This window comes from Euprymna scolopes, chromosome 8, assembly GCF_053919585.1.
Source record: "Euprymna scolopes isolate OS-2025 chromosome 8, ASM5391958v1, whole genome shotgun sequence".
Taxonomy (NCBI): Eukaryota; Metazoa; Mollusca; class Cephalopoda; order Sepiida; family Sepiolidae; genus Euprymna; species Euprymna scolopes.
In genome coordinates, this window is record NC_136489.1 from 161845029 (window position 1) to 161860715 (window position 15687).

At 33.1% G+C, this 15687-nt stretch overlaps 1 protein-coding gene across 1 annotated transcript in view; it reads right to left on the bottom strand.

Annotated features, from left to right (window-relative positions):
• Positions 1–15687, bottom strand: part of LOC145283970 (WD repeat-containing protein 91-like) — a 222075-nt gene that overhangs the window by 97576 nt on the left and 108812 nt on the right. The window contains exons 4-6 of the mRNA XM_080133067.1: positions 15398–15480; positions 11131–11255; positions 7153–7498 (exon numbers count right to left, since the gene is read on the bottom strand). Of these exons, the coding sequence (XP_079989193.1) occupies positions 7153–7498; positions 11131–11255; positions 15398–15480 (554 nt within the window). The remainder of the gene's footprint in view (positions 1–7152; positions 7499–11130; positions 11256–15397; positions 15481–15687) is intronic.

Sequence of the window (15687 nt, forward strand, 5' to 3'; positions counted from 1 at the left end):
TTTACCCAAGATTTAAATGTTTAAACTCCTTGGCCTAACATTCCCAGGTAACCTGAATTAGAACAAATATAAAGAACATGCTTATCATACTTGCCAGCATCCTATATCTCTACAAAGCCACCATCTGCCCATGCACAGAGTATTGCTGTCACATTTGGACTGATGTACCATTTACTAGTCTCTTCCTCTTAGATACCAAAAAAGAATCGCTAATCTAATATATAATACTCTAATCTATTCATCAAGCTCTATCCTCTGTCTCATCACTGGAATGTTGTATCCTTGTGCTTCAATAGAATGTGCTCTGATGAACTGCTGCTCTAGTGCCCCATCGACGTACATACATCTGACTGACTTCTCAGTCAGTTAAATCCAATCTATTCACTGTGATGATCCTGAGATGTCAGAGAGTTTTCTATTCTAACCAGCAGGGAGAGCGCCTGGCATTGCCTGGCTGTAAGAACAAAAAAACGGGACTTGGGTGCCATCAGCTAGAAGCGCAACCGAAAGCAAAGTTTAGTAAGCAAAAAAAAAAAAAAAAAAAAAAAAAAAAAATGCTGCGTGCTGGTAACATTAACTTGCAAAAATTAAGTTTGTAAGCAAACACATTATCGATGGAACCATGACGACACAGATACTATGATGCTGCAAATCTATCTTCTTAAAATGAAAGAACCATGCATGGTTTACGAACAGCATCGAAAGCAAGGTTTTTACCTGACCCCCCCCTTCACACAAAACCACATTTCTACATGAAATAATTGACGATTTATTTTCTAATTTTTTGATATTATATGTCCGAGAGATTGCTCTTTCTAACGATACCATGTTTACGCCACTTTGATGCAATGACAAGTTTTTAGTGGACATACAAATACACAGACATTTGCCCTTTATGTAATAGAAGATAAATTCTTTCTTTGAACTGCTAGTCTTTGCAACTGCCTCTCTGCTTCCCTGACAGTACTGACATGCAGAAATTTAAATGTAATATAAACAAACATCTTACTCCTTACTTAGAATGCCTCCCCCATCTTAATTTTGGGCTCCAAATTCACAGAATGTCCTTTTGTCCAAGTGCCAATATATCTTTTCTGGTGTGAACTCAAAGTATTAAGAAATCATTCAAATAGCAATTTAAAACTGGCCTGTCATGGTATTATACCAGCACTTTAATCATGACATAAATTAAATTGAACATGAAATCTATGGAAATTCATCTCCTAATTTTATATTTTTCTTCAATCTTCATCCAATTCTTTTATTGATAAAAAATATAACATTATTCATAAAAATAAAAAAATAAAAAATTATTGATAAAAAAGAAAAAAATATAAAAATAAAGTGATAAAAAAAATTATTTTAATAAAAGTGCTAAAATATCAGTCAACCAAAAATGTTTTTGATTTGTTTCCTTGTTTTTTTTTTTTTTTTTTTTTTTTCCATTTTTCCAGATTTAATCCATACAGTTTTTTTTTTTGTTTTTTTTAGATACATACATTACACACTATATATAAAAATCACCCATAGACTGCAGTTTCATTTATGACTCATCAGTGTGGCTAGACATGACAAGGGTATTGAAGCTGAGATTCAAAATTTGAATGGCCGACCACATAGAAATGTGATCAGCAGTCCAATTACCTAATCATTTCTGTCAACAAACATCGCTGCTGACAATGGACGAAATACTAGTACATATATTTTTATGATGATTATCACTAATCCGATAAATCCAATCTTTACAAAAGATTATTGCTTTGCACTAATCGGAAACTTATTTCCACCACCAGACAACCCAACCTTTAGATAAGAGACACATATCTATATATATATATATATATATATATATATATATATATATATATATAGACATTTACTGACAATATTTTCGTCATATATGACTCAGTGTGGCTAGATGTAGCAAGTACACACACACATATGTATATATACCAGAGATGGGACGATTCCAATATTTTTCCTGATTCCGATACAATTACCGATTCCGATTCTTTATAAACCTATAATTATTTAATTATAAGATTGTTATTTCCCCTGATTTTCGTAAAAAACACGTTAAATATGCAGATATTTTCATAAACATCAAAATAAACTTGTGGAGGATGATCTATCGATTTTAACTTTACTGGCATTTTAAAATCAATAAATATTGATTATTTTATCATTATTACCAGCAATGGAAGATTTTGATTTAAACAAAATCAAATAAAAAAAAAAAGCAATTAAAAGAATCGTTTTGGCATCGGAAAATAGGCATAAATTTTTCTGATTCTGATACCGATTCAACCAAATCTTCTGATTTTTGATTCCAAGTCTGATTAATCATCCCAACACGAACATATATATATATATATAGTCTTGGAAGTTTTTTAATCTTTAAAATTATATAAAAAAAACTTATTTTTATATTTTTTATAATTCATTGGAAAACTATTTAGTCAGTAAGTCATTTAATCACCTGCAATCGCTACATCAACTTGCTTTCTTGAATTTACAATAGTTCTAATGTTGTTTAAGGGATCATTAGTTGTCTACCATGAAACATTGTTTTGGGAATTTAAAAACAAAAAAGCCTATTAAATCAGGGCTCCCCAGCAGTGTTGATCAAACACCACCTCCCTTCATCACGAGAACAAAAAAAATGTTTCAGACATTGGATCTACTTTCCTGCTCCAGATCAATTTGGCTTACCTATCTATGCTATCAAAAAAATTGCCTTCCATACCTGTAAGATTCGTCCCGGTCTCCAAATTCAAAATGGATATATTTTTTAATTTACCAGCGTTGTATTTACATGATTCAGATTAATAAATTATACTACTTATCATCCCCTACTATTATTACTACTTTATATATTTACATTCTTATTTACTTGTTAAAAACGTAGAAAAGTTAAAAATATTGATTTATCATTCATATATACACACATACACATATATACATATATGTATATATACACACACACATATATATACATATATAGATATATATACATATATATATACACATATAGATACACACACATATATATATACACATATAGATACACACACATATATATATACATATATATATACACATATATATATACATATATATATACACAGATAGATACACACACATATATATACATACATACACATATAAGCACATACACACACATATACATATATACACAAATATCCACACACATATATATACACAACTATATATACACATATATATACATATATTTATATCCACACACATATATATACACACACACACATATATATACCTATATATATATATACACACACACACATATATATACCTATATATATATACACACACACACACATATATACATATATATATATACACACACACATATATACATATATATATACACACACATACATACATATATACACACACACATACATACACACACACACAGTTTTTTTTCTTATATCATACTTATACATTTTTTACATTACTAATATAGTTTTGGATTTCCTTTATTAATATATTCTGGTTAATTTGATATATCAAATGTTTATTTTTTTTAAATTCCTCTTTTACATTTACTTTTGTATTTCGTCAATAAATCTTCTCCAACCATGATACTTATGTACGGCACAATCACGTTGACACACCGGTTCTCATCAGATCACCAAAGTAAAGCAACATCGAGCCTGGTTAGTACCAGATGGGTGACCATTTGGGAATTCTAGGCATTGTATGTGCTCTCTGCTTATCTCGACATTTGTTTCCAGTCGTTCTGAACCTCCACTTGCCATTGGTATTTAACAATGCCCACTCAGGAAAGGCATGGTTGGAGATTGCTCAACTCTTGCCGCAAAAAATTCATACGCAGGCACCCTTACAGTGGGTATCCATAGTCTATCAAGACTGATGGAAGCTAGCATGTACACATACTATGACTAGCTGACTTTGCAAATTAATTCCTATTCGCTGCTTGAAATCGTTGAAACAAAACAAATTGATGTAAAAAAACACACAAAACTACATGGCCACTTTTTACTCTTAAGAGATAGTAGATAGCATCTGTAAACGTAGCTGTGCATGAAATTGTGAAGCTAGTGTTGCGCAATCTCTAACCCTAACACCTCTCCTAAATTTGCACTGCTAAATTCCAATGGCAAGTAGAAGTTCAGCACAACTGGAAACAATGCGAAGATAAACGGAGAGCAAAAACAGCACCTGGTATTCCTAAATGGTCACTCATTTAGTACCGACCAGGCTCAACATTGCTTAACTTTGGTCTGTTAACATGATTATGCTGTATACAAAACTAATTAATCTAGAAGGAAAAAAAAAAATTAAATGGAATAAATTAATAGCAGAAATGACTAAATTAATTAAATAATAAAAATGAAAGTTTTTTTTTTCTTCAAAGCAAATGCTTTGTTTACAATCAGTGAATTTCAAGCATATTTTTTTTAACGAATTTAATCATTTGAACACTGACCCGATTAAGCAATGATTGGCCAAAATGACAATAGCAGATTAGCAAAATTATTTGATAACGTATTACTAAAATGTCGAAATATCGTCCGTGTTGTTATTTTAGCTATGTTGCTCGGGCCGATATATCGACCGTGCAAGGTCGGAAGGGTTAAACATTTTTCCAATAAAAACTAAATAAGAGATTGGTTCAAAAAATAATGTTGTCTTTTCGATGGTCAACTTCAAATCAAAGAAAATTATTTTTGCACCAACCTGATATCAATTCATTTGTTAAATAAAATACCTCCATAAATATACATTTTAAATCGAGATGACATTCTCTTTGCTTTTTTAAAGAAACTATTTTTTATTGTTGATTCATATTTGATTTATTTCATAGCATTTCTTCCCCTCCTCCTCCTCCTCCTCAGCCTACTCCTTCCCTTCTGTTTTACTCTTTGTTCTTTTCATCTTATTTATTCCCTATCCTCCTACGTCCTCCTCCTCCTCCTCACATCCCCCAAAAAACACATTGGATATACGTACGTTCACTTTTATTATATAGATAATAATCACTGCATATTTATTAGTATACAAGTTTTCTGTCATGCACAAATTGACCTGAAATGCAATTTTATAGGTGAATACATGCAGCCATGCACAAAAAAATACTTATATATATATATATATATATATATATACACATCTGTCCTCATGTCCCCCCCCCCACTGTGCACATATTTTGGTATAGCTAAATTCCTCTATGAATTTCATAATCATGAAATTGATAATCTCTAAAATAATCGATTTCACAGTTAAGATATCTGAGGTAAAAATGAAAAATATTTTTTAAAATTGCTGTGTATATTTCGAAGTATAAGGCGACCATCAGATAAGATGAGGTACAGAATTGGAGCAAATTTTCAAAAATGTATCATATATCAGTTGTATAAGATGCCTGCTAAATCACGAAACCATGTTTGTTTAGTCTAGGCTAGAGATTGCAACACCCGGTATCTTATGAAATATTGTTTTTTTAAAGATGATATTTTAACGTTAAGGGTCGTCTTATACACCGAAAATATATGGTACTTGCAAAAATAAAAATCAAGAAACTATTAATGACCATATTGCATGTGTGAAAATCCACATCTGACTTTGTTGGAAAAATTGTTGTCGAGATATTATAATGGAGATAGTGCATGTATGTGTACATTAGCTGAAACGGGCATAGTGAGTGAGCAAACTTTGTGTAATTTAATGAACACTGTGCAAACATGTTTTTTTTTTTCAAACAATACTTTTAAAAAAAAAAATTTAAAAAAACAAAAAAACAAGCCTCATCACAATGCAAAACATTCTGTAAAGTGCAAATTTCATATTTTGATATAATTCTTAACAGCAAAAAGATAACATGCAACCTTCGACATGATTTTTATATGGATATTTATCGTTCCATTACTCTGGCATATCATGCCAAACAACAATAGCTATAGGAAACAAATTCTCTATCAATTACACACCTTGTAACCCCCTCCCCCTCCCTCAACATATAAGAATAAAATTACACAGATGGCAAGCGAGCTACACAGAAGCATTAGTATTTAATTCCATCAAAGGAATTATTAAAACTAGCTGTCAAAGTTAACCTGAACTTCTTTGATTAAATGAAAAAAAAAAAAGGATTATATGTAGCTTACTTGCCATAAGTACATTTCTATACTACTATTGATTGTATATTGAGCATTGTTGAAGTAAATTCTGGAAAAAAAAATATATACATAATTTACGTCCTGGCGTTTTCCGAGAAAATTGAAGAAACTAAGAATTGCAACCGACAGAAGTGAAAGATAGATTCTTTCCATCCCCCCAAAAAAATGAAGCATTTATCCACATTTGAGAAAATATTTGAAAATAAAACTATGGATTATAGTAAAATAAAAACAATCTTCAAATAAAAAAACAATAAAAACAGTTAATTCATGAGATGTTCTTTTTCAAAGCAATATGCAAATTAGTTAACCTACGGATGTCAATCACAGACATGACTGAGGATATTAGAAAACTTTTTTGTCTATCGTGAACGTGAAGGTGTTTTAAAGTTACTGTCAGTGTGATAAATAGCTCAACTTTATTTTTTCAATAAACATATATATAAAAAAAAAAGAAGAAAAATATAAATTATGAATCAATGTAATTATTATAAGCAGCTATAAATTTTTTCTCTAGCGAACATCCAAATTATTTCAAAATATTTAATGACTAGTTTACAATTAATAAAATTATGAGCAATCTTTAATAAGAATTTGAAAGAATACTAGAATGAGATTAAATTTTATTTTTTTCAATAAACACACACACACACATATATATATATATATATATATATATATAAAATATATATAAGTTCAAAATCAACGTAATTATTATAAATACTCTGAATTTTTTTTCTCTAACGATCATCCAAATTATTTCAAAATATTTAATGACTAGTCTGCAATTAGTAAAATTTGAAAGAAAACTAGAATGAGATTAAATTTTCTCCTTAAAGATGTCAACTCGATTCAAAACAGGACTGCCCCCAACTTCCACTGTTTTTTCCACTGTTAGTCGGCAGACACAGAGTAGCAAAATAAATAAATGAAAAAAAAGTAACGGTAGACATGTGCATGTTATCACCTTATCTCTGCTGCGACTGAGATCTCCCTGCCCTAGCAATGCGCGTCGCTGCTTTTCATACTCCTCCACTTGCCGTCGGGATCGAGAGTTGATTACAGGTGAATGTTCATCTATATGTGATGGGGATCCAGATACATTTCCAGCAGAGCCGATCCTGAGGATACTTGAGGAGGATGCCGAATTTGAACTTGCGGAATGATTATTGCGACTCTTAGAAGATTGTGGAACATCTTTGGCTTCTGTTTTCCGAGAGCTACTTGTTGACTTTTTACCCAGTAATGGTGAGGAGGAGAAATTAAGAGCAAATCGTTTGCTTTGCTTCTGGCTTTTCTCAGAGAGTGAATCACTGTAAAAATAAAAAATAAAATAAAAAAATTAATCAAAAATTAAAATCAACAAGTTCATTTTTTGCAATTTCTAGATTTATTATACAGTAGAACCCCAGGATACGGCATTAAAAATTAGTAACAAAATAGAGTACAGGATATAATACACATGTATATAATCAAATAACATTATGACACTGTAAGACAGGGCAAATACCGTAACCAGAAGCTAGAAAAACATTGTATTCCACATCGTAACCTGAAAAAAACGTATCCTAGGGCCACTGTGTCCCGCGGTTCTACAGCATGGATGGTCAATTGACACACCAGTTTTCATCAGATCACTAAAGTTAAGCAATGCTGAGCTTGGCTAGTACCAGATAGGTGACCATTTGGGACTACCAAGGCGCAGTACAGTAGAACCCCGGGATAAGACATTAAAAATTATTAACATAATACACACATGTATATAATCAAATGTCAGAAGGGAGTACACCACTTTTCAACCACATTACTAATTTCTTTTGAAATTTAGATTCTAAGGAAGCAGTGGAATCATGAGTATCAACAGGGCGGGCCCAATTTAATAAATTTAATATATATATATATATATATATATATATATATATATATATATATATACACACACATATTAAGTTTATTTTATATACAGTAGATAAAATGTTGCATCCCTGTGCCTTTTTTACAATTACAGTAAAACTCCGGGGATACAGCATTAAAAATTAGTAACCAAACACAGTACAGTATATAATACACATATGTATATAATCAAATAACATTATAAATAACACCGTAAGGCGAGTCAAATACCATAATCAAAGGCCGGAAAAACATTGTATTCCACACCGTAACCTGAAAAACCCATATCCTAGGGCCATCATATCCCAGGGTTCTACTGCATAATGCTTAATGAGGACAGGGGAGATAACTATATATATTTTGGGGCAGCTTATGGTTTTCACATTTGATTACTTCTCCTTGAATGTTTCATGTGCGATGCTGAAGGTTCATTTATGCGAATGAACATTCGTTTTGCATTTTTGCAGTTGAATTTTCATTGAGTTAAAAAGAGCGGACATTTTTTTTTTCTCTCGGGGGCAGAATGAAAATTTGACCTGCTGAGTTTAGACCACGTTGAGTATTCATTTTCTGAACATGATGTTAAATACAATGAAAAGATGAAAAAGAGAAGGAAGAGAAAATGCCGAACGACCCGTGAGACACCTTATTTTTGACTGAGACAACAAGTCGATTATCTTAATTTAATTCAGTAAAATTTATTAATTGAAGTACGAGTGAAAGTGCTTCTCTGATAGACATTCAAATCCTCATTTACATTCATCATGAATAACTAATTTAGCCCACAGACTGGATTTATTTGGTGAAGAGGGCATGATATATATATATATATATATATATATATATATATATATATATATATATATAGATATATATATATATATATATACTAGCAAAAGTACCCGTTGTTGACTGGGTTCAAAAACAGCCTACAGAAAATGGACTCTTATTTATGAAAGTATGATAGGTTATGAAAAGGAAGGGATGTAAAGAGATAGCTTCGAATTTGGGGGTATCAAAACCAAAGCAAAATATGATGAAAGTAAAAATAAAATAGATAAACCCCATAATTTATTATACCATACCTGTTCACACTGAAACACTTATCACAATATTCTGTGGATCTATATTAAAAAACTTTGTTAAACTTTGTAACATATTTCCATTCTATGGAGGTCAGGTGCGAACGAACACCCCATAATTTTATTATAACATATTTCTTCAAACTGAAACATAATTATCAAAGTATACATACGCAGATAGATATGAAAAGTCTTTATTAAAGTTTGTGCCTATTTCCATTCTATGGAGGCCAGGCGCGAACTCAGACCCCACAATTTTATTATACCATCTCTATTTAAGTTAAAACATACTTATCAAAGTATTATTATGTACATCTATATCAAAAACACTTGTAAACGTCTTTTCTTTTTTTTTTTTTTTTTTTAAATTTTTATTTCCATTATTTGTGGACCAGGCGCGAACGCAGACCCCACAATTTTAATGAACCACCGTTCTGCCAGATCAAACATACCCATTCCTGTGTCTCGATACATCTTCTATCATTATATGTAATCAATTTTTTTAAAATAGTCAACCATATAGGAGCCTATTCGTGACCAGACACACACACACACACACACAGACATTCAGCTCTATATCAGATTATACGTTAAAGCAATCTTATTTAAAAAATTATGATTAGTAACAACATTTATGATCTATGCAACATGAACACTGTTGCACATTCATGCAATTTGTTCAGAAGTAACAGCGGCAGTAAATATTGTATTTACACATTGATTCTTCATTGGATGAAATCTCAAATCAACTGTTTCCTTCAAGCAATCAGTGCATAATTAGAAGAACCCTAAACCACAGCTTTTTCTTCCCTTTACTTCTTGTTTTCTTTCAGACTACATGTGTGTTTATCGCAATCTTGCCTAGCCCCTTTCAGGAGGGGGGGGGACAAAAGGTTTCCAAACAATAGCACACACACATACGAGAGATATTCACAAACTACTGTACAATCAGCAAAGCACATATGCCGATCAATTAACTCACACAAGTTAATAGATGCACACACATACACAAGTTAATAGATGCACACACATACACAAGTTAATAGATGCACACACATACACAAGTTAATAGATGCACACACATACACAAGTTAATAGATGCACACACATACACAATAACAATACTACGGCATGTTTATTCTTAGAACTGCACACCTGTAGAACTCTCTTCCGTTTGCCTGCTTTCCAGCTGACTACAATGTGATTCTCTTCAAGTCCAATGTAAACAAGTTCTTGATGAGCCGTTTCCCTTAAGTAATCCAATTTACCAAATTTACACTTCTAACGATTACTATGATATTGCTCCTTTGACTACTGTACACTATTTAACCCTTATCCTCGAGTGGCCTCTGGGCTTTGATAAATGGTGATTCTTTTGTAAAAAAAAAAAAAAAAAAATCCCATGCACATATTCCCACACCTATTCATCCACACACGTAACTGCACACAGCATTAGAGCATTGTTGAGTTGTCTTATTCCATAATGACCGAGATATTGTTCTGGTACTGTGCAGTTTAAGGTCGACCCTCCCTTTGAGAAGGGGTTATTTCATTGCTAATCTCTTGAGCTGCCCTTGCCCAGGAATGCTGACAGGGCTGCTCAGGCATTATTTATTTATTTTTTTTTTTTGCATTCCAGAGTGCTCTTTCTCTAAGGTGCTGACTCTTCAAATCCCACTTTCCAAACCTTGTGTCACATCATGCTGTGGTGGTCAGGAAATAAACGTCGCACTCAGCATTACAGAAAAAACATCTCTCACTCAGGAATGTTCCTTAAGGCATTTTGAACTTTCATTTTTCATATTTTTTTAATTGTTCAATAAAATTAAGTGAATTTTGTATGAACAGACTGTCATTCTTTCCTTTCCATAATGACTTATCCTCTTCAAGTTTGCTAACTCGTAAAGAATAGTGAGAGACTACCCGCCCTGCCCCCCAACAACAACAAAACGAAAATAGCATATACTTACTCTGATAGGCCGGAAAAATCAAAGACCAACTCATCAGTCGTACGTGCAGTGTCGACTGGCATCGTATGCCTCCGTTCACCCATGTTCGAGTGTTTAGCTGCTTCGGCTTGGATCTGAGCATGAAGCTAAAAAAAATTGAAAAAAAAAAAAAAGATCCAATAGGAACAGAGAGAGAGAAACACTTGATTACTTTAATAATACTTGTTTTAATCGGAATATTGTTTTCATCTTGAATGTTATTTGTGCAACGTTTTGGTTGGTTGTAACCTTCGACCACCGTTGTTGCTTGTTGTCTTGAAAAAGAAAAGAAAGGAGAAAAAGTTACTGGCTCCGTAGACATTTTCGTATTCAAGGAGTTGATCTGTCTTGTGGCTGCAGTTTCTTATGTGTAAAAAAAAAAATGGGTTGACAATGGGAAGATAACTCTAATAAAGATCCACAGGGAATTATCTCCCTTTCATCGCCTAAATTTTAAGGGAGTACATTTTTTTTTTTTTTCTACAATTAGAGGTTCCCAAATGTTGTTAATTTCTAAGCCTGGTCTACTTAGTAATTTTTCTTTTTTTTAGCATATGTGCTGCTTTTTTGAGTCGTCTGACTCCATCTTCAGAACTGTAACACTTGGTTTAATAATACTGAATTAGTTTTCTTTCTTTTTATGGCATATCAACCTTTTTTTCCAATTATGTAATGCTTTCAGTAATTTTGGTAAAAAGTTTTGCCTCAAGTTCTGAATATATTCAAATAAGTGTTCATGATATTTGTTTTAATTATAGTGTGAGTCACCGCAAAAGGCAACTCATGGAATTGTTAACAAAATTCATAATCCTTTCTGCAATTTGATATAAATAGATCTCTGATTGACTTGTCTACCAAGTTTCACTCATGAATATCCAACAGTCTTTATTTATGACTCAAAGCAGCAGCACATATGCTAAAAAAAAAAGAAAAATTACAAAGCAGAGCAAGCGTAGAAATTAGCAGCATATGGGAATCTCTAATTGTAGAAAAAACAAAAATTTGTATAACCTCTCAAAATTTCAATGATAAAAGGAAGATAATCCCCTGTCAAATTTTATTAGAGTTGCTTCCCCTTTGTCAACCAAATTATTTTTCACACATGCAAAACCACAGCAAAAAAACAAAAAACATTCCTAGAATACGAAACCATCTATGGAGCCAGTAACTTTTCTCTTTTCTTTTCCAGGATAACAACCAACATGCCTGATGAAGGTCAAAGGTTCCACCGACTGAAATGTAGCACAAATAACACTCAAGATGAGAAAAATAGTCGGATCAAAACAAGTAATATTAAGTCTTTGTTTTATTGCGGTTTATTGGAAAACATTTTTGGTGATCATCTTATCAATAGGTTTGATTCTGAATTAGCTTCACACTCATTGGACTATAATACAGCAAAGGGCTAGCAGAGCTCAAATCAGGGCAGTGTTAAGAGAGGAATGTGTCAATTTTTTTATGTTATATTCCGGTTTTTCATTGAATGGAAATAAAACAAAACTTTGTATTATTTAAATTCATTGGACTAATGTTCTCATCTTGAATGTGATTTCCACAATGTTTCGGTCGATGTAACCTCTAACCTTCTTCAGGTGTATCTTCTCGAACTTGGGAATGTTTCTGTTAAACTCGGACATTTGGGCAGAATTTTGAGCGGAACCCTTTATTTACTCCACGGGGCTAGTGTGCTCTTGTTCCGTCAGCCAGGACTAGCTAGAGGTCCTAAGTAATTCATAATTGTATTTTTTGGTTGCCCACACTGAGGATTGAACCTTCAACCTTCAGGAGAATATCATTCTTTACAATTGATTTTCCTAAATACTCTAACCATTGTACAACGGGTCCTTGCGGTTCAATCCTCAGTGTGGGCAACTGAAAAATACAATTGTGAATTACTTAAGATCTCTATCCAGTCATGGCTGACGGAACAAGAGCACGCTACCCCCGTGAAGTAAAGGGTTCCGTTAGAAATTCTGTCCAAATTCCCGAGTTTGACAAGATACACCTGAAGAAGGTCGTAGGTTACATTGACCAAAATGTTGTGAAAATCACACTCAAGATGAGAACAGTAGTCCAAAGAATCCAAATAATATGAATAACCAATCATCATCAAAAAATTCAGAAACGTCAAAACAAAACTTGTTGGACATTGATGAGTGAAATGCTAGCAATTCAGGCATAGAATGCTAAGTAATTGGATTCCAAGAATTTTGTGAATTTTATCACTAATTCAATAGATGGCATTTCATTTAGACAGGGTGGGGTAGGGGCGAGGTTATCCTGTCATTATTCATAACGTTCATGTATAGTACTTTTTAGTTGTATGTCATATCAAGGATTGATTTTATTTGACTCAGGAGCCTCTATTTCTTTCATACTAAGTGTTATTGCTTATCAAGGCTCAAAATCCATTCGAGAATAAGAGTTAATGAGATTGTACATTGGCGATTAACAACACCTTGAGAGAATTAGAAACAATGGGTTAAATTGTCAAAATTTGACCAATTAAATTAGGAGCTCAACAATAAGTTTGACTTAAAGCAATATAGTTTCAGAATATATGTTTATGGGAATCTCCGAGGCACGTGGGCCTGATTCTATCCCTGCTATACTATTTAAGAAATGCTCAGATGAGCTAGCCCCCGTACCTTCCAAGCTCTACAATAAATGCCATACAGAATCTTGCTTCCCTAATAGTTGGAAAGTGGCCTCTGCTGTGGTACCATGGTACAAGAATTCTGATGAAAGGACTGACCCTCTCAGTCTCCTCCTCTTTGCAAAAACTTTTGAGACGCTAATTAATTAAGCACTAGTAAACCAGCTCACTAAAGCTAATCTTCTCTCTGGCAAACAGTACGGATTTAGGCAATGTCGTTCTACGACAGATATTTAAACAGTCATCTCTGAATGCATATACTATGCAGAGGATAAGGTTGGTGAAGCCAGGGCTATAGCACTTTCAAGGCTTTTGACAAAGTCTGGCATGATGAGCTGCTAATGAAAATAAAATCATATAGTATAACTGGATGTATACTAAATATAATTAGATCCTTCTAAGATAATAGAACCATCCAGGTTGTCATTGATAGGTGTACATCAAAGCAGCATAACATTAATGTGAGAGTGCCTCAAGGGTCGATCCTTGGACAACTATTATTCCTGATATTTATTAACGACTTCCCTGATAATAGTGTGTCCAAGACAGATATATTTGCTGATGATACAATGCTCTATAATATGCACAAGGGAAGAGCGGAGTACACAGATCTAAGACAATGGCAGAATCGTTAGAAAATTACCTCCAGACCATAGTGGAATGGGGCCACAAATGGATGGTAACATTTAATGCTAGTAAGACTAAGCTGCTCTCCTTTAACAATTACAAAACGCCTCCCCAACCACCGATATCCATGACAAATAACTCACTTCTTGAGAATTCTTCCTTCAAACTCCTTGGCCGAACATTCACGGGCGATATGAACTGAAACAAATACATTTAAGACATTACGAAGGCTGCTGCAAGGAAGGTGGGTTCCCTCTATTGAGCTAGAAGAGTACTCACACCTGAGAGTATCCTGTACCTCTACAAGGCCACCATTCACCCATGCATGGAGTATTGTTGGTACATCTGGGCTGGTGCATCTACCACTAGTCTCTCCCTTTTGGATAGCATCCAGAAAGAGTCTTTATTCTAATACATCTCACTTTGTCAACTAAGCTCCAACCCCTGTCCCATCGCTGCAATGTTGCATTTCTGTGTCTGTTTTACAAATATTTTAATGGAATGTGCTCTGAACTCGTTGCACTTGTGCCCCTCGACATACATATCCTCGACAAACCTGCTTAGCAACAAAATCTCACCCCTTCACTGTTGAGGTTCCTAAATGCCAGAAAGCTTTCTACTCTAATAGTTTCTTCCCTCGAACAGCTAGACTTTGGAATATCCTTCCTGCTATTTGATTCCTGACTGTACTGATATGTAAAAGTTTAAATGTAACGTAAACCAACATCTTGTTAATCTTTCCTAGGAATAGTCTTAAATAGTTGCCCCTTACGAGTGAACGTGAGTAAAAAAAACAAAAAAAACTCTAACTCCAAAATTCTAAGAGGAGTTTGTGAACAGACAGACAGAAGCTACAACTTTATATATTGTTTTTCTTTTTTTTTTTTTTTTGTTAACATTTTTTGTTAACCATATTCTTTACTAGGAATATGTTAACATCATAAAAAATTGACAAAACAAACTTACCTTCATTTTTAACATTTCATTTTCTTGCACAATTTTTTTCTTTTGTATGGTATCCTCCTCAAAACATAACAAAGCTGGACGAGGTAAGAAATTTAATTAAGGAAATAACATACGTAAAATAAGTTGCTTCTTTTTTAACTTTTTTTTTTTTTTTTACATGTTTCTGAAAATTTTAGAATGCGTCATTAAAAAAAAAAAATAGCTTTTTGTAAATTCTCTCTGCCTGTTTTACAAGTATTTTAATGGCGGATGCTCTGATGAACTACAAGCCCTTATAACCCCCATCGACG